Source organism: Glycine soja, chromosome 15, assembly GCF_004193775.1.
Source record: "Glycine soja cultivar W05 chromosome 15, ASM419377v2, whole genome shotgun sequence".
Lineage (NCBI taxonomy): Eukaryota > Viridiplantae > Streptophyta > Magnoliopsida > Fabales > Fabaceae > Glycine > Glycine soja.
Window position 1 is genome coordinate 50,516,423 of NC_041016.1, and position 19,688 is coordinate 50,536,110.

A 19,688-nucleotide genomic window follows, 5' to 3' on the forward strand; every position below is an offset into this window, starting at 1 on the left:
CCACATCATGAAAAGGTCAATACCTTGAGAAAATGCTTTGTTTTTTGGACCATTATGTTTGCAGTTTTTCTTTCATGATATATTTTTGCCACGTTCGGTTTATTTGATTGTTCTGTATAATGTACTTGCTGGCCAAGATTGCAATTTGGTATTTTCAAATGGTCAAATAATCTCATTACACCCACTTATAGTGTCTTGTCATCTACTTGTCTTCATCATTTTTGTTCAAATTAAGTCAAATTGGTTTTTCAATGGTATTCTTTTCTTTTTGGTTGCATTTTGGTGCATCTTTGTGTTAGACTGTTAGCAAAACAAAAGATTTGTGTGTTCTATATCCTTTTCAATGTATTTGTTATATAATTGTGATTTTGTAATTATTAATGTTTTGCTTAGATCTAAAGTTGGGTGCATGGTTTTTTTTTTTTTTTTGCAATGAATATGTTTTTTCTCAACCATAAAAATATTTGTGTAAAAGAAAAACCAGATCCCACTCTTCTGAAAATTAGGGTTCCCTATGATAAAATATAATAATCACTAAAAAGAAATATTTGTAAATAACTTTTCATGTCCATTTCTTTTGGAATAAATACTACATGCACTGAAAATACAAAATTTTAAAATTATTATTTAATTATCACGTATAATATATTTACTAACTTTTATAATAATTAGTCTAACATATGTTTTTAATTCCTAATAAATATTTAAATTTTATGTCTTTTTTTGATAAATTTTTTATTTGCATTGAATTCCTAATAAAATAAAAATTTTAATTTTTATCCTTGACATATTTTTTTAATCCCTGATAAATTAACAAATTTTGTTTTTATTCTTTGATAATTTTTTTCATTTGTTATTAGTCTTTTCCAATAAGACTAAAAACAAATGAAATTTTTTTATTAAGAAGCAAACACAAATTCTCTAATTTATTAGGGACTTAAAAAAATATCAATGACCAAAAATGAAATTTTTGTTTTATAAAAAACAAAAACAAAAAAATTATTAAAAAGAAAATTCAAAATTCATATATTTATTAAGGATCACAGACATACTTTAGTCTAATAATTATATTAAAAGTGATGCATACTAGTCAACCAACCTCCCTAATAAATATCTGGTAAGCCAATCTCCTCCTGAGTATCCTTGATAAACTTCAATGTCTGACGATCATATGCCATCTCAAGGTCCATTTTAATTGTCATCCACCCTTTTTAGCTAGTTTTCTTCATTGAGTGAATCACCTCTTGAGCAATAATAATATTGTCCCTCCCCTGTCTGCCTGGGACAAAACTGCACTGATTTGGGCTCACCAAGACAGGCATTCACTTCCTATGAAGCACGGAGTGTTTGGTATCCGACACGCGTCCGTGTCAGTGTCCGACATCGACACGACACCCGTATTATGTTCTATATTTTGGACATTACAAGTGTTCACGTGTTTGTGTCTGTGTCATATCCGGTATCCGTGTCCATGCTTCATAATTCACCTCTCTAAGTCTCTGAGCAAGGACCTTAGTTAAAGCCTTGTAAGACAAATTACACAGACTTATGGGACGAAAGTGACTAAGGACAACAACATTCTCAAGTTTTGGAATCAGGGTAATCATGGTTCTATTAATATGGTTCACCTCATTAAGGATCTCTGCAAATTTGCTTTATCAGATTACAGAATGCAGAGCCAACAGTATTCTACTCAACATATTTGTACATATCATTTCACTTAATTATTTGGCCGAGGCAGAGTGGTATGTTTTCTCAAATCATCAGGATAAACTTTAGAATTTTAGTCATTAATTATAATTGATTAGGGCATTTCAGTAAGATAATTCCAATTGGTTTACCCAGATTTTTGTTTGTTGAACTTTAGAAAGTCAACAATAATAATAAATGACCAAAACTACTCTGATATAGAAAAGAAGTTTGCCAATTAACGAGAAATTTTATAGGCAAGTATGCGTAAATGTATTCAGCATTAACCATCAAGTATTTTAAGACATTAAACATCTATGTCAGAAAGAAAAAGAAACAATATAATAAAAGACATATACAGTTAGTTATTGACCATACTCCAAAACAATACTATTATTTAAGATTATGCAAATATAATAATAATTTGTAGAACAAAAGAAAGATGAAAACATTAAATATATCAATAAAATCCTTAAAAGGTTATAATAAAACAGAAAAAGAAGAAACATAAATGAACATTTTGGGGAACAATGAGGTTGAGTCAAAAGTTGACTATTATACATTTATTATTTATATTAAATTATTTATTTACTCTTTATACTTTCATGATTCTTATCTTTTTATTCTTTGTAATTTATATTTTAATTTTTTTTTAGTCCTTGTAGTTTAAAGTGGTTTTTTTAGTCTTTATAATTTATACTTTAATTTTTTTTAGTCCTTATAATTTAAAAGTAATTTTTTAGTCTCATACTTTATATTTTAATTTTCTTTTAGTCATTATTATTAAAATATGACTAATATTATCAATTACAATTAACTACAAAAATATTAGCAAATAATTCGTAACTAATTTATCACAAAATAATTTATAATAAAAAATAATTGATAATTTATAACTGATTCATAGCTAATTATTTTTATATTTTTTTAATAAGGACTAAAAGATAATTAAAATACAAATTATAAGAACTAAAAAAATCACTTTCAAATTATATAAAATATAAAAAATTATAGAGACTAAAAGAAAATTAAAATATAAACTATAGAAAAAAAAACTATTTTCAGAATTAAAAAGATAACAATTGTAAAACTATATGAATAAATGAGTAATTTAACCTATTGTTTATTATATAAATATAAATTCGTTAAATCGCGAGAAATCAGATGATCCCTGAAGCTGGTTCCACTCCGTAACTACATCTTTATATATCCGCAAACCTGGTCAATTCTCTCACATTTTTTTCTCTTTCTCTATCTGCTTTCTCTGCTAGAAAGAAGAGGTAAAGGTAACTGCATTCTAGTACACAAACCAGTCACTTGCTTTGTATATTCTCTAGTCTCGATGTTTCTCATTTTCTTTTTTATTTATGTTTGCAAGACAAAAAAGTTGTTGTTTTCTTGTTAAAAAAACAAAAACATGTAATGCTCAAGTAGCTACCTAGCAGGCCTGCATTATATTTAACCTTATATTATATGACCATAATATGAAATTGTGAATATTTTATTTGACATAAAGGTTTATATGTTGTGATGTCAGTTCCTTGTGTAGCAGGCCGGCAGAGAGACAAAGATCTCATGTGGGTTTTCCAATGTTAGCTGCTTTCTACGTTTTATATAATATTTTGAATCATAGTAGAGGATAACATAAGAGGGTTGCTTGTGTTGTGCCTAAAAAGAAGAGTACTTGTTTGGTGCTTGTGTTAAGAGGGTGTTGTTTGTGTTTATTGCAGCAAAGGCAAGAAGAAGAAAAACAAAGCAAGAGAAATTGGAATGGAAGGCAAAGGTGGAGGAGAAGTGAGAAGGCTTCACATCATTTACTTCCTTAGTCAGATAGGTGGTCGTGCAGATCATCCTCATCTAATTCGTGTTCTTCATCTTGCCCGAAATGGGGTTTATCTTAGAGGTGAGTTATCTATGTTCCACACTTTCTTTTCATTCTTCTAGTTTAGCCTCTTCTGCATCTGGCTCTGACTATAGTGCCTCTTTTTCTCTCTGCGCATAATGTGTTCTGATTTGAGTAATGATATATGAACACCTGCTACAATGCAAACACTCGGTTGAGATTTCTTGTCAAATCATATTACCTATCACATCTACAATTTTCTCTCTTTGATTCTCTAGGTGTATATAAGTTCTTGGTGTCCATGGATCATTTATGTTGTGTTGTGAATGATATGTGAATTTTATTAAAGAATGGTATTGTCTTTAACTCTTGAAAAGATGTTAAGAGATGGCTTGGGGAATTGAGAGGAAAAGACTTGCCTGATGCTTTTGCTTGGTCCTACAAGAGGTTGAGTCATACCCTTCTAATCCTTGCTTTAGTCCATTTCTCTACCTCATTCTTTTGAACCCTTAACTATAAGTGTGCGATATGATCAATTTGTAACTAACAATTATTGAACAGCAGGAGGTACAAGAGTGGATATGTGTGGCAAGACTTGTTGGATGACGACCTCATAACCCCCATCTCTGACAATGAATACGTCCTCAAAGGATCACAAATCCACCCTACCCCATTTAGTAAGTACTTAGAGAAAACCACCATTCCCACTTTTGTTGTTCTCATTAATATTTGAGTATGGCCACCCATAATTTCCATCCATGGACATTTCCAAAGCATGTACACTTTTCCTAGAATGTTAAAAGGCTCATTAAGTTTGTACTACTTTTTGGATAATGCTGCAGCAACAACTCCTTCACTTGCAGAAAAGAAAATTGCGGTTTGTGATATCCATGCTGAGAAGAAATGTACTCAAGTACAACTTGTAGAGGACGAAAACCAGCAGCCACAGCAGCAGCCTCTAGCGGAAGAAGAACCTCGAATTCAACAAGACTTGAATTCGAAAATAGATACTCTGACAAAAGGGTCATCAGAAATCAGCCAGGACTCATCATTGGTCTTCAGCTCAGACAGGTCATCTGTGACAGATGATGACTCTTCTAAGGTCGAAGAAGAGAAGCATATAGAGGCTACAGGCAAAAAGGGATTCAACGAAATCAACCAAGAGAAGTTAGAGACTTGCTCATTGCCTTCCTTGTATCACAATCTGTTGATTACGAAGGCTAGCCACAAAGATGACTTGAATAAAACCAGCTCACCTGAGTCATCCTTCTCCACTATATCATCATCATCATCTCAATCCTCTTTTACTAAGATCAGAAGCAATTCTACTAAAGTTTCTAATGTGTTCCGCAATTGGATTACCTGTGGCACTGTGGAAACAAAGGATGCAGCACTGGTCCTGATGAACCCGGCTCAAAAGAATTTATCCAAGGAACCTATCAACATACCTGAAAGAAGGGTTGAGATTTGTAAGGGAGACAAATTGGGAGGATCAGCCAGGTGTTTTAGAACTTCTTGGGGCCCTCATCACCAGAAACAACAATATGGGGCAAGGTGAGGAGTTATACTATAAATTGAGCTTTGAAGATTCTAAATATTGATCCTAATATTATTTGCCTGATTTCTTTAATTTTGTTTTATTTTTATTTTTCTCTCTTTATACAGAAAAAGCTTTGAAGGAAATGAAACTAACCGGAGCAGGAAAAAGTTAGGGGAGTTGCTAAATCAAACTTCTTCCAAACCATTTGGTGGACCAACTTGCTCGTAAGTGACTGAACATGTCACCTCTTGAGTATAATTTCCATTGTTAGCATTTCAACAATATGGTGAGAGGAAACCGTGCTTGAAAAATCATGGTCATATTTGTGGAGGATGTTTTAGCACACTGGTTGAAGATCAATAGGATACTGTATATTTGGACTTATCAGGTGATTCTCATCTTAATGGAGGTGCATGGAAGGCAGAGGCTGCACTTGACTGTTTATTAGTCTAACAATTTTTAAACGAAATCAAAATATATGACCTATCTTACTGAAATGATAAGTGTCACAAGATTCTAATCAAAAGGCCAATGGAATGAAGATTCAGATGGTTTGGATTATTAGATACTCAAAATTCATAATTTAGATTTTCTAGTAACAAAAAAAAGCATAAAATATAAAAAGGGTAACATTAATTAGCAGATTGTGATGTTTACCAACTTTTGGCTGCGGGGTACAGTGTTAAGATTTAAGAGTTGAGTTTCATGCATCTTTAATTAAATGTGACTAAAGTAGTATGAGCTATATACTTGATTATGCTTGATGCCCATATGTTTCGAGACACTATCAATTTTCACGTTTTTATCATATTCATGAATGATGAGACCATAAATGAGACTTGATGATGCAGGCAATGCGGGAAGTCGTTTAAGCCTGAGAAAATGCACAAACACATGAAGTCTTGTAAAGGAATGAAAGCCTTGGGAAAGTCATCCACAACTGTTGAGGAGGCACAGCTTCAGGGATCATCATCTTCATCTTATACAGATTACTTCTTGACCAACTAAATAAATGTTAATACCTTGGGTTATAATGCCTTGGCTTCTCATCAGAAGAAGGCATTTGGCTTTTAAATTTTGATGTAGCTTCTCACTTGGTCTTAGTGTCCTTATAAAAAAAGTCTTTCTATCATTGTTTCTTGTTTTCTCTACCATACTCTTTGGCATGATTCTTTTGTCTCTCAACCAAAAACATAAAGTGCTTAAGGTTACCAAAACATTCTGCACCGCAGAAGATAGTATTAGCATGCTTTGAGTCGCCAACTTTTAAGCACAACACAAGAAAGCAAGAATCAAAAATTTATTACAGCCAATGAATCACAACTCCACCTTAATTAAGAAAGCAAGATTGTTGAACTGGGATCTCCCAAGGTTAATCCAAAATGAATATAAACTATAAAATTTACTGTCAGTAATAACATATCCATATCAATAGAATACAGCTCAAAATTGTAAAATCTTGGGCATAACTTCATTCAGTGACAGTAAGATTAAATTAAATTATACAAGGTACATGTAAGATCCTATGTTAAGTGGTTACACCAAGACCAAAACGAGCTGTTTAAACTTCAAATATTCACTGCAATACCACTGTCAGCTGTCCAATGCATAGTCAGTTGTTAGCTCTGGTAGTTCTTCTACATTTGCTCTAATTACAAGTAACGGCAGAATTAACATGCTCAAGTAGAAACCGGTACAAATTTTTCCTTAGCTTCTCTACCCTGTGATCAACCTTATCTCCACCAGCCAAATTATCTAACCAGTGATTCACCTGTTTGAGCTGGCCAAGAAGACTTGCAATTTCAATGTTCCCTTCATTTTTCAACCCATATTCATTACTCAGAGACTCCTCCAAGTACTTCAGGAACCATTCGCTAGATGCCTCAAGCAGTTTTTCTGCCAAACTCGCAACCTCTTTTAATTCGATTTCTTTTGATCGATCATGTTTGTCAGCATCCTTGTTCTTGGCTGCCAAGAGATTCCGCTTTGAAGAAGGAAGTTTTTTAGCAGTTGAATTTGGCAAGTGGTTTGCTTGAGTTACACGATTTTGCTTGTTTTGAGCAGGTGAATTCTCGGTATTGATGTCCTCAGGAGAATTCTCAATGACAACATAATGACATTTCTCGCCATTTAGAACCTCACTTTTTGCCTGTGTTTTGAATAGATTGAATTTGGAAAGATTGGTACCTATGGCAGCTTGTACCCAAGATATAGCATTCTTCCGAGCGGGAACTTTGCATGCATCTTCTGTTAGACACTGTAGGGTAGAGTGGCTGCTTGACTTTGTTTCAGGAAATGGGTTAAGTAACAAATCAATCAGCACTGTTACTCTCTGCAAACTCAGGTGAAGCTCCAAAAACTGCTTCACAAGTGATCCAGGAGAATGTGTTTGACCAGACTGGCAAAGTTCTGCATACATGCTGAGAGAATACTCATCTTAATCAATGCAATTATGAAGCGCATACTAAAAGAGGGGAAAAAATGTGATAGAACATATTGTGTTTAGCATACTTTAAAGAAATAATCGCTTAAGAGAGCTTTTGATAAATAGACAATTATTTCCCTTGAAATAAGCTGATCCAGACATGCTATTAGTAGAAAACTGAGAAATTTCCTTCCAATTCCAACTCCAAATATCTACAACTGACAATGATGAGATGAAGTGATGGAATAGCTATTTTCACTTGACATGAGAATATGAGATACGCTCTGCCTTGTTCTATTTGAAGAGGGTAAGATTGACAATTTTGACTGCATGGGTGGAAAATTTACATTTGAAATCACATTGATATAGTGCCATACATATATAATCCACAATAACAGGTGGGATAGATTACCAGGCAAGCTAGTTAAGTATACTAACAATTTTGAAAATCACAGTATGTCAATAACAGAGAATCATTTCTGTATTTCAACAATTAGAAAAGCTTGCTGAGAAGAAAAAAAGTCTAGGTTTATTAAATTATTAAATGCATTAACAACACTGAATTAACAGATAATAAGCATCTGTTACAAGATGATAGACGAGAAAACAGACGAGCAAATTCTAACAAGAAGCAGGAAGGGCATAAAAAGATAGAAAAAGAATTGTATTGTATTTGTATTTATAAGCTACAGATAAATACCACATGCATCGGATCACAGTATCTGTAGCTGATGCTTCTTCAAGAGACCGCACAGCTGCCAAAAAAGCAACATTTCTATGAGCTACAACTTGCTGCAAAAGAGTGAAACAACAAAATTCAAAATTGGAACAAGATGGCAACATGAAAGTTCAAATATTAGCCAGACACAAGTTTAATACTTTTCCAAGATCACACATGGGGGATGAGACATCTTCACAACATGCAGGAGTATCATGCCGCCAACTCTTGCAATTGAGTGGCACTTTAACAAGTTGGCTATGAACAGTGCCACCACAGGGTGTGCTTGTCAATGATTTTGGACAAAGGTTCTCGTTTTTATTCTTCAAGGGTGAGATACTTGATGTTGGCGATTTTAGTGGAGAATCTGGTTTGACAGAAAAAACCTTCTTGTCTATCTCCTACAGAATCATACACCATCAACCCATAATAAGCTTCAAGAAAGTTAAACACAAGAAACGGCACACAAAAATGAACCTTTTGCCTCATAGGCTCATACAACATCAGAAAGTGTTCTCTCTACCCACAGGCAGTGCAGACAGCAGAGTATGCAGAACCCTCAAAAGTTCATTTCTGTTTAAACCAAAGGCCCTACCAATGCTGACCTCAAACATTCACGAAACTCAATTACACAAATCCTTACCAAAAACATTAACATAATAAGAAAATGTCAAAGCATAAAAAAAATAAAGAAATAAATAAAAACCGTTGACATGGTCCACACCAACAGAAATAAAAGCGCAAAAAAATAAAAATAAAAAATCAAGAGGGCCCTCAACATTAACTTTACCGAAGCAGTAATTTAAAAAGAACAAAATTCAGAAGTGGGACGACAACCTCACGTTTCCTTAAAATCTACAAACTTAAACACGGGACATAGATTAGTCACTGAATACGACTTTCATCACACAAACATTTGCGATTCTTAACGACTACAAGTGAAATTTTCACCTTTAAAACGAGCCCGCCATCAAATCAAATTTCACATAAAAGAACACACCCATTGGCTCAAAACAAAAACAAAAAAAGGAAAAAAAACAAATTAGAAAAAACCCTCTGCCCCCAACAAAACCTCCCTAAAAAGAAACCCACAAAATTAACAAAGGCAAAAGGTATGACCTTTCATTCACCAAAAAAAAAAAGATATATATATATGTGTGTGTGTGTGTGTGCAATTTTCCTATTAGAATTGGACTTAATAACTTATGCAAACCTTTAATGCAAACTTGTATCATCAAAAGTGAAACTCTAGATTCAATTAGAAAAAAAAAAAAAAAAAAGCATGCAAGAAACTACTGGCGTCTCTTGATGGGTAGAAGAAAATAAAAAAGTATAATATTTTGGTTTAGCTAAAAAAAATAGTGAAAGAAATTATTTTTAAATTCATACTTCAATATTTTTTTTCTCTTCTTATTTTTCGTCTACCCTCCTACCTGGTATTTTTGGAAGTTGGAAGTTGGAACAGTGGATGAAAAGTGGAGAAGGAAAGAAACTTTTAAAATTTCAATAAAAAAGAATAATATTTTAGTTATTTCAGAAATCAAAATTGCTATCTTTTTATTCCTTCCTTTTCCTCTCTAACCAAGCAGAAGACTTTCTTTGTTCTCCATTTTCTTTCCTTGATTCCTTCCCTCCAAACATCCCTTAAATGCATGCAAGTTTTGTACAAAGGAAAACAAAAGGGAGAAAAGGAGAACAGTAACAGACGTTAGGCGAAGTGGGGTTAGATTTCTTGGCCTTGAGTTTGTTAGAAGCAGAAGCAGTTATCCCTTCATAAACCGGACTATGATCCCAAACCCTTCTAGAAGAATCCAAACTCAACCTCCTCATCATCTCCAACCCCTTCTCCTTCTTCCATTCGGGAGAACCCTTCCCTCTCTTAACAACCTCTACTTTCTTCTTCTTCTTCTTCTTGGTGGTGGTGGTGGTAACGCGAAGCCTCTCACTTGGTACCAACTCAATGGGGTTCCCGACGCAGGGTCTCCGCTTGGGGAGGGGGTTGAGGCCGCGGACGAGGGGGACGGGGGAGGCGGCGTCGAGGCGGGTGACGTAGACGAACTGGCCGAGGTTGAGCTTGCCGGCGGAGATGAGGTCGGCGTCGGCGTCGGGGACGGAGACGTAGGCGGAGTGAAGAGAGTCCGAGAGTTTGAGGAAGTAGCCGCGGCTTTGTAATGGGGAGGTTGAGGAGAGGCGCGGCACGATCTCCGTCACCTGAAGAAGGGCTTGCCGGTGCGGGGCGGTTACCTTCGAGCCGGCGTTGTCGAGTAGCTTCGAGAGAACGCCTGGGGTCAGGGACGCCATGGAAGAGAAGAGAATGGAGAAGGAGAGTTTTGTGTCTGTGTTTGTGTGTTCAAAATGGTTTGGTTGGGTGGTGATTAGAATAATGTATTGCAACTTCTGTTACCCTGCTGAGTCACCTCTTTTTCTTCTTTTTTTTTTTTCTAACTAGAGGAATTTGTGCTTTTTAGTGGATGTTTGATTAGGAGATAGGATTTTTTTAGTGTATGCTTGATTTGAACTTAAAATTATTGTTATTGGCATTCCAAAGCAAATTCAAACATGTATTTATTTGGTATTTAATTAATTTTCTTACACCAGTTTATCCATTTTAGAGTAAAATAGTATCTTTAATTATGATTTTATATCCCACTTCATCATATCTTAATTAAGTTAATAAAGTTAAGTGTTGAATAACTTGTGTCAAATAACTTTTAGTTCTAAGTTACCTCTTTGTTTAGTTTATATTTGATCTATTAAATTAAAGTAACTTTAATCTTAAATTCAAAATTTTATTACTAAATTATTTTAAAATATAAAAACATTTTTCTGATCTTTCCTAATTTATTAGATAATGATTAATCTCATTTATAACACATGTGATTATCACTGACTTTAAAATTTTACATATGAAAAAATCAAACACAATTATTCGGTTAAATAGATGTTTTTTATTGTATAAATCTTATACATTAGAAAAAGGGAAAATAAAAAATTAAACATAAATTTCTTTACTTTAAAATTAATTTTGAGAAAAGTATTTATTTAAGATAAATTTTAGATGGTATTAAGCTAGGTGTTTTGTTATTATTTTGACAAGTCTGTGAAATGTGTAAACTAAAAGTCTAAAATTAAAAACTTCTAAATAAGTCTATGAAATTTTAAGTTGCTTCATCTAATCATATATTTAGTTTCCTGTTAAAAGGCCGAGAAGTACATATTTTATGTGAAAAAATAAGTTTAAGAGTAATTTTCGTGTGAACATAAAACTTGAATTTAACATGTAACCAAACATATTATAAATATTTAAATTTAATCATTTATTATTAAAATTTCTAAACATACGTTAATGTATTATTCAAGTTACTAATTTTTTATTTTTCTATTACCGTAATAATTAACGAATTATTCTTTGAAAGATTTATTCAAAAAAAAAAGTAATTTTTAAGGATTAATGTAGTATTGTTGCTGTGCTACATAAAGAACTAAAATTATAGTTTTCTTATTCTTATTATAAAAAAATTGTATTCCAATATAAATAAAAAATATTGTACTCTATTTTATTATTATTATTATTATTATTATTATTATTATTATTATTATTATATTCCAACATTGGCTTTAGAGACAGAGCCAGGTGGAATCTCAAAGTGACATGGGAGAAGGTGCAGGTATGGCAGGGAGGATACAGATGGCAATTGGAGATGTCACTTTTTTGAGATTTGAGAGGAAAGAGAGAAAAGTCACTTGAATGAGGCAGTGTAGGCTATAGACCATAGGAGTAGTTTAACTGCTTTGAGGGTTCAGGTTCCTAGGTTAATCCCCACAAAGCTAGTAACCAAAGGGTACCAAGAAAAAAATATATGGAGAAATGCTAATTGAAAATAAAAATAAGGTAAATATCAATTTTGATTCATCAAAGTCTAAGATAATCACAAATTAATTCTTTTGAAAAATTAAAAATTTAAATTTAACTTTCAAATATATAAAAAATATGATTAATTTATTATATTTTTTACACATCTAAAATTTTAATTTTAATTTTTTATCTTTGATAGATCAATTAATGGGTATCTCACATCTTTAAAAACTCAAATGAATATTTACTCATAAAAATATTATTAGTATATACTCATCATAATTTTCAATATGTTTTTAATCTATTTTTTAGTACAAACTTTGTAATTTATTTTTTAACGAATATATACAAAGTCTATAAGTGTTAATTTATAGATAAATGAACATTAATTAAAAAAATTAGAAGTAAAATTTTCTTATTGAAATACATAAAATTAAAATTACTTTACTCATAATAATTTTTATACTCTTTTATAATTTCTGATAAATATTTTTTATTTTTAATCCTAGTTATATCCTTATGGCAAAGTTAAGTTATCAATACCAGTATATCCTTAACAAAGAAAACATGAGAGCCATAAAAATAAAGAAGAATAATTAATGTTGTTGCTTGTTGCGTGAACAAGGGTCTTGTTTGTTTTGTGGTCCCAAAACCTAACTGAGGAGTGGAGAAAAACTATTTTTCTGTTTTGGTTTTCAATTTCTATTCACGTTTGGTAAACGCTCCTCCTAGGTGTGAGTGTGATTATTAATGGTCCTTTTCACCATGCATGACTTCGTTCTTTTTTCTTCCAAGCTCAACTTGTTCATTTGTTGCCATGCTAGTGTACATTTGGTTTTGCCTTTATGTATATCCTAATAAAAAAAATTATTAGTTTCACTTTTTCTGGTAGTGAAATATTTATTTAATATAATTTTATACATTAATATGGTCGTTATAAGTTTATTTAAATGATATAATATTCTGAAAGTACATATTAACTCTTCTTATATATATATATAGATAAATATTTTTTTTCTTATCAACAGATATGTTCATTAGTATTTATATATTATTTATTCGCTTGGGAAGTTAATATGTATATAGTTTGTCTATTATATTATCAATATAAGTTTATAGTATTTATAGTTAATCATAAAAAAATGATTTTTTTATTAAAAAATGTTTATCACACTTTATATTTTTAGTATAATAAATATTTTTAATAAAAAAATACTACTTTCAAATGCTAAAAATTAGTTCATTTTTATCAGATCGAAAGGGACACTTAAAATTAAATTGGTTTTTTTAACTGTTGATGCTAAGTTTTTAAATACTTATATTAGTATATTAATGTTTGTGAAATGAAACTATATTAACAAAAGTAAGTATAATAATAATTAACAAATTTTTTATTACTGCAAGTATATGTTGAACTACGTAAGAATACATTATTAAAATCATTGACTCTTTGATTAAATTCACAAGGGAGCCTATGGTATCCACAAGCCAAAGCAACGACCTAAAGAGAATTAATGAAACTATGGTAGTTTAAGCTTAGCATGGAAGCTAATGCAATTATATACCTTGTTGAGGAAATGTTAGCCTTTTCAAATGCATGCGTGGCCCCCTGGTGCTTGTGGAATTACATGCTAGGAGCTCTCCTTAGTCTATGTTTGGATAAAGTTTAATTATGCATCTAGGATTTATCATTTTCAAATTTATATATTATAATTTCTATAGTTAACAAGTGAATTTTTTAATTTTTAAAATTTATATTTTAATTTTTAAAAGGTTTGTGTTGTTAAAATTTTTTTAACTCTGTTAAAAAAATACAATCAATGACACATAAGAGGAGTCCTTAACAGAGGTAAAGAATTTTAACAGTAATTACCTTTTGAAAATTAAAATGTAAATTTTAAGAATAACAAAATTCACTTATTAAATCATAAAAAAATAAATGGGTAATTAAATCTTTACCTAGTAAACATTGTGGAGCTTGTCACTTTTTGAAACCAATATATAATTGAGAAGTAGAGTTGATGTCCTATTTTGAAATTTGGTTTTAGTCCTTAAACAAAAATTTAACTAATAAAAGTCCTTCATCTTTTTTTCATTATAATTTTTAGTCTCTAAACTTTTGAAAAACTCGATTTTTAATCCCTAAAATCTCATTAAATAAATAAAAATAATGGATTCAAATTTTTGTTTAGGGACCACAAATCTTAATGAAAAAAGTTGAAAAACCTTGACCAAATAAATTTTTGTTTAGGGACTAAAAATTAAATTTTTAAAAAAAATCTAAGAATTAGAAACTTAGTTAACACTTTTTCTTTTTATAGTGAGATTTATGATTTCATCATCAACAAATCCATGGACAATAGCATACAAAAAATTACTTTGAACTCTTTTTTAACAAGTATATATCTTATAATTTAAGTTTATTGATTAAGTTGAAACAATCTCACGTCACTTGATTCATACACTTAATGGTATAATTTTTATAATATAACTTTTGTTTTAACAAATTACAAAAACTAGTTTTTATAAAATAGTTTTTTATACATTATAAAAACTATTTTCAATAATGTAACAAATTATCTTAACAAAAAATAATATTCATAATATATATACAAAATTACATTGCAAAAAAATTCTGTAAAATAATATTTTTATAAAAAAAATAAAAGAAATTAAGCAAACGGTGAGAAAAACAAAAAGCAGGTATAAATTGCATGGGCATAAACTTAAATCTATATTACTAGTTGGGCTAGCTATATAACCTTCGCCCTTGTCTTCAACGGCACTTGTTATATCCACACATCTTTTTTTTAAGTATAATCCCCTTTTACTTTTTTTTTATAACTCAAATAACTTAAATAACCTTATTTCAAACCCTCCTTTTCCCCTCACATGGACATACACTCCCCCCCTCCCCCCAACAATTCACACTTTCCATAGCAACAAAACATTCTTCCTCTCTTTCTTTAGAATCTTTCATCTCTCTTTCACTCCATTTGTTACTCCAACTCGATATCTTATTTCGGTCTTTCTTTCTTCCTCACTTTCTTGGTTTTACTAATTCAGTAGCTTTATGCTCTTGTCACAAACTAGAAAAAATACTTACAAGGTTCGGATCTCCATGCATGATTTTCACATGTTGTATATTTTGGTTACAGATTCAAGAGATGGGGTATAGCTAGACAATTATAATGTGTTACTTTGGTGAGATGATTGTCTTTTTGGATTTTTGAACATATGCAAAATGTTTTTTTTATTAAATTCCAAAAAGTACTTCCACGAAAAATTTGTCTAGATTTCTTACTTCTGAAAAATACTTTTCAAAATTCAAAAATTTAAATAAAATTTCAAAATAGTAATTTTTGGAACCTAATATATATATATATATATATCCTTCTATAGAAGTAACCTAATATTTTTTAAAGAGAATGAGAGAAATCACATGCATACATGTAAACATAGGAGATTTAACGAGTTTTGGTAAGTCAAATGCACACCAACAACCTTCTCCTTAGTAGCTCTTCTTCCTTTAAATTATAAGAGATAGACAATTACAATTATAAACAAAATATGTAGTGAGGAAAAAAAAACTCTATCAAAGAACAAGCAACAACCGTGACATTAAATTAGATTCTAAGGAGTTTCCCTTACAAAACTATCCACTAAGTAAGAGATGATACTTATCTAGGTTTTTTATTGAACCTTTCCCTCTTATACATACATGTATAGCAAACCTAGATTTTAACTTGTTCCAAGCTCAACTTGTTCATTTGTTGCCATGCTAGTGTACATTTGGTTTTGCCTTTATGTATATCCTAATAAAAAAAATTATTAGTTTGACTTTTTGTGGTTGTGAAATATTTATTTAATATAATTTTATACATTAATATGGTCGTTATAAGTTTATTTAAATGGTATAATATTCTGAAAGTACATATTAACTCTTCTTATATATATATATATAGAGAGAGAGAGAGAGAAAGAGAGAGAGAGATAAATATTTTTTTTTCTTATCAACAGACATGTTCATTAGTGTTTATATATTATTTATTTGCTTGGGAAGTTAATATGTATATAGTTTCTCTATTATATTATCAATATAAGTTTATAGTATTTATAGTTAATCATATAAAAATGATTTTTTTATTAAAAAATATTTATCACACTTTATATTTTTAGTATAATAAATATTTTTAATAAAAAATACTACTTTCAAATGCTAAAAATTAGTTCATTTTTATCAGATCGAAAGGGACACTTAAAATTAAATTAGTTTTTTAACTGATGATGCTAAGTTTTTAAATACTTATATTAGTATATTAATGTTTGTGAAATGAAACTATATTAACAAAAGTAAGTATAATAATAATTAACAATTTTTTTATTACTGCAAGTATATGTTGAACTACGCAAGAATACATTATTAAAATTATTGACTCTTTGATTAAATTCACAAGGGAGCCTATGGTATCCACAAGCCAAAGCAGCGACCTAAAGAGAATTAATGAAACTATGGTACTTTAAGCTTAGCATGCAAGCTGATGCAATTGAATTTGGCTTCTCTCGTGTCTTCAGTGTTGCCTCATGAAAATAATACTACATGATAGTTATATTAATATTTAATGATAACATTTAATTTTAAAAATCATTAAAATTATATAATTTTAAAGGGACAATAGAGAAGTCAAATTTGATGCAATTATATACCTTGTTCAAATATTAGCCTTTTGAAACGCATGCGTGGTTCCTTGGTGCTTGTGGAATTACATGCTAGGAGCTCTCCTTAGTCCTTGTTTAGATAAAGTTTAATTATGCATCTAATATCTATCATTTTTAAATTTATTTATTTTAATTTCTATAATTAACAAGTAGATTTTTTAATTTTTAAAATTATATTCTAATTTCCAAAAGATTTATGTCGTTAAAATTTTTTAACTCTGTTAAAAGACATGTAAGAGGAGTTCTTAACAGAGTTAAAAATTTTTAACAGTAAATCCCTTTTGGAAATTAAAATATAAATTTTAAGAATAACAAAATTCACTTATTAATTATAAGAACTAAAAAAAATTTAAAAATTATAAAAAAAATAAATGGGTAATTAAATCTTTACCCAGTAAACTTTGTGGGGGCTTGTCACTTTTTGAAACCAATATATAGTAGTCACAAAATAGAGAGCACAAGCAAGCACCTCAAGGTTTTGATGAGTGGGAGTAAGAACCAATAAAGCAAAGGCAAGGACTACACCCTAACAAAAGAAACATGAGAAGCACCAGCCAACAAGTGATGCTTCATCTCTACTGGGCAAACATCTAATAACTGATAATCAGTAGTCGAAGAAGATCCTTGACGAGCCAGCCAATTGATTTCTCTCCCTGTAAACATGAACAAAAGACAGGTTCCAAGGATGATTCTTAAACCCCTTATCTTGCGAATAATTGCTGCATAAGGGTGTAAATGGATATCCTCTTGATTGATTAAGTCTAGAGCAGCTGCAAGTCACTCTCACAAGTATCAGACGAGTAATGCTCAACCCGTGCAAAATAGATAGGAAAAATATGGATATTAATATTTTTTTTTTTGGTTTAGTTATAGAGAAAATAGAAGAAAATGTTGATGTTTTTAAGTCTAAATTTAAATTAGGATATTCAATTTTTTTTTCCTTTTCATCATTTCAAACACAACATAAAATTATATTTAGGATGGAGAAAAATCAAAAGGAGTTTTTTTAATTTAAAAATTTGGGTTAAATGTGCTTTTGATTCCTAAACATTTTTTGAATTTTACTTTTAACCTCTAAACAAAAAATTAATTAATCTTAGTCTTTATATTTTTTTCTTTCGTTACCTTTTTTGTCCTTACTGTCAAGTATTATTGTAAAGTATAATGATGTGAAAACTAAGTAAGTTGTAGTTTGACGTAGCATCCTACATTAACTTTAAATATAATATTTTGATAAGACATGTTAAAATTATTTGGGTGCATGGTAGATTTGCACATGACTGTTGTTTGTATCAATTTGACAGGTGTAATGTTTGGGTCATTAATTAGGAATGTCTCCCTTGTTTTCCTACACCTTAGAGGGCCTAAAGTTAACATTGCCTAAGTTTTTAACCATTTCTAAGCTTAAGAGAAGTTAGAGATTTCAAACTATGTTAAAGAGGTATACTAAATTCTGCCTTATAAAATATCACGTATTAGCTAGCTTTGAAACTAGTATCGATGAATTAGCCTAAACTATTTGTTTCTCCTCTCCTTTCAAATACAAGTGACCTGATTCCATTTTAGAGTTTCCTACAATTTTTAGTCATCATTTTACATCAAAACTAAATAAATGGGTTAAGGTAATAAGACAATTTTTGTATTCTGAAATATTTGGTTTGGAAGATTTACAAAGTTTATGAAGTTTTTCGATTACACACAAAGCAATTCTGACCACACCTTGTTCCTCAAGCATAATCAAGGTAAAATAACTGCATTGATAATATATAATGATGATATGATTGTGACCAAAAATGATCCTGATGAAATTTTAAGCTTACAAAGTCATTTACCTTCTGAATTTGACATGAAATGACTTGGAGATCTCAAATATTTTTTAGGCATCGAAGTTGCAAGGTCCAAGCATGGTATCTTCCTTTCTCAAAGAAAGTATATTTTAGACTTGTTAGCTGAAACATGAATCCTTGGGTGTAAACCAATTAATGCTCCCATAGAACAAAATCACAAGAATTTTCATTGTGCTGATGCAACCAGTGCAGATAGAGGAAGAAATCAAAGACTAGTGAGAAAACTAATTTACTTGTTCCATACTAGACCGGACATAGCACATGCAGTCAATGTCGTGAGCCAATTTATGCATGACCCAAAAAAATCGTATATGGATGTTGTTGAACGGGTATCAAGGTACTTAAAATCTGCACTAGGAAAAGATTTGTTATTCTCAAATCATGATCACCTCAAAGTTAAGGGTTATACTGGTGCTAATTGAGCTGGATCAGCAGATGACAAAACGTTTATCGCTAGCTACTTCACTTTTGTGGGAGAAAATCTAGTAATTTTGAGGAGTAAAAAACAACAAGTAGTTGCTAGATTAAGTGTTGAAGCGAAGTTTAGAGGAATGACAGTTGGAATATATGAACTGTTATGGATTAAAAGTCTCTTGAAGGATATTGCATATGAACAAAAGGATGCAATGAAGCTTTACTGTGATAATAAATCAGCCATAGAGATTGCTAACAACCCCATCCAACATGATCGTACAAAACATGTGGAAATTAACAAGCATCTCATCAAAGAGAAGATTGAAGATGGTATTATTGTCTTTCCTTTTGTAAAATCAGAACAACAACTTGCTAATATGTTGACTAAGGCAATATCATCTAAGGCCCTTAGTAGTTCTCTTGATAAGTTGGGAATGTGTGACATTCATGCACCAACTTGAGAGAGAGTGTTAGAATCCATTAACTGAAGGGATTAGCTATGATTTGAATTTAAATTATAATTGATCTAAATCCCTGTATATTTTCTCCTTTTTTATTTGTGATTTTATTTTGATATTTTGTACTAATAATCATGGAAAAATGATAGAAAGGATTATGTATTTATTCATTGTCTCAT

The 19,688-nt window shown here is 30.7% G+C and overlaps 2 protein-coding genes across 6 annotated transcripts; one reads left to right on the forward strand and one right to left on the reverse strand.

Annotated features, from left to right (window-relative positions):
• Positions 1–2,881: 2,881 nt before the first annotated feature.
• On the forward strand, positions 2,882–6,204 carry LOC114387289 (protein UPSTREAM OF FLC-like). 5 transcript variants are annotated; one of them, XM_028347445.1, is made up of 7 exons: positions 2,882–2,969; positions 3,420–3,592; positions 3,910–3,979; positions 4,094–4,209; positions 4,375–5,086; positions 5,198–5,296; positions 5,924–6,204. In XM_028347445.1, exons 2-7 carry the CDS (start codon positions 3,460–3,462, stop codon positions 6,078–6,080), a joined length of 1,287 nt encoding a protein of 428 aa, XP_028203246.1. In that variant the 5' UTR covers positions 2,882–2,969; positions 3,420–3,459; the 3' UTR covers positions 6,081–6,204. The 5 variants fall into 5 exon arrangements, with proteins under 5 accessions (XP_028203246.1, XP_028203245.1, XP_028203243.1 ...); XM_028347444.1 differs by having other exon boundaries at positions 2,889–2,975; XM_028347442.1 differs by lacking the exon at positions 2,882–2,969 and adding an exon at positions 3,056–3,266 and having other exon boundaries at positions 4,396–5,086.
• A 219-nt stretch (positions 6,205–6,423) lies between these two features.
• Positions 6,424–10,594, reverse strand: LOC114387108. Its single transcript, XM_028347241.1, has 4 exons — positions 9,923–10,594; positions 8,377–8,616; positions 8,198–8,289; positions 6,424–7,492 (listed from the first exon to the last, which is right to left on the reverse strand). The coding sequence occupies exons 1-4, from the start codon at positions 10,514–10,516 to the stop codon at positions 6,721–6,723; spliced, it is 1,698 nt and encodes a 565-aa protein (XP_028203042.1). The 5' UTR covers positions 10,517–10,594; the 3' UTR covers positions 6,424–6,720.
• Positions 10,595–19,688: the final 9,094 nt, after the last annotated feature.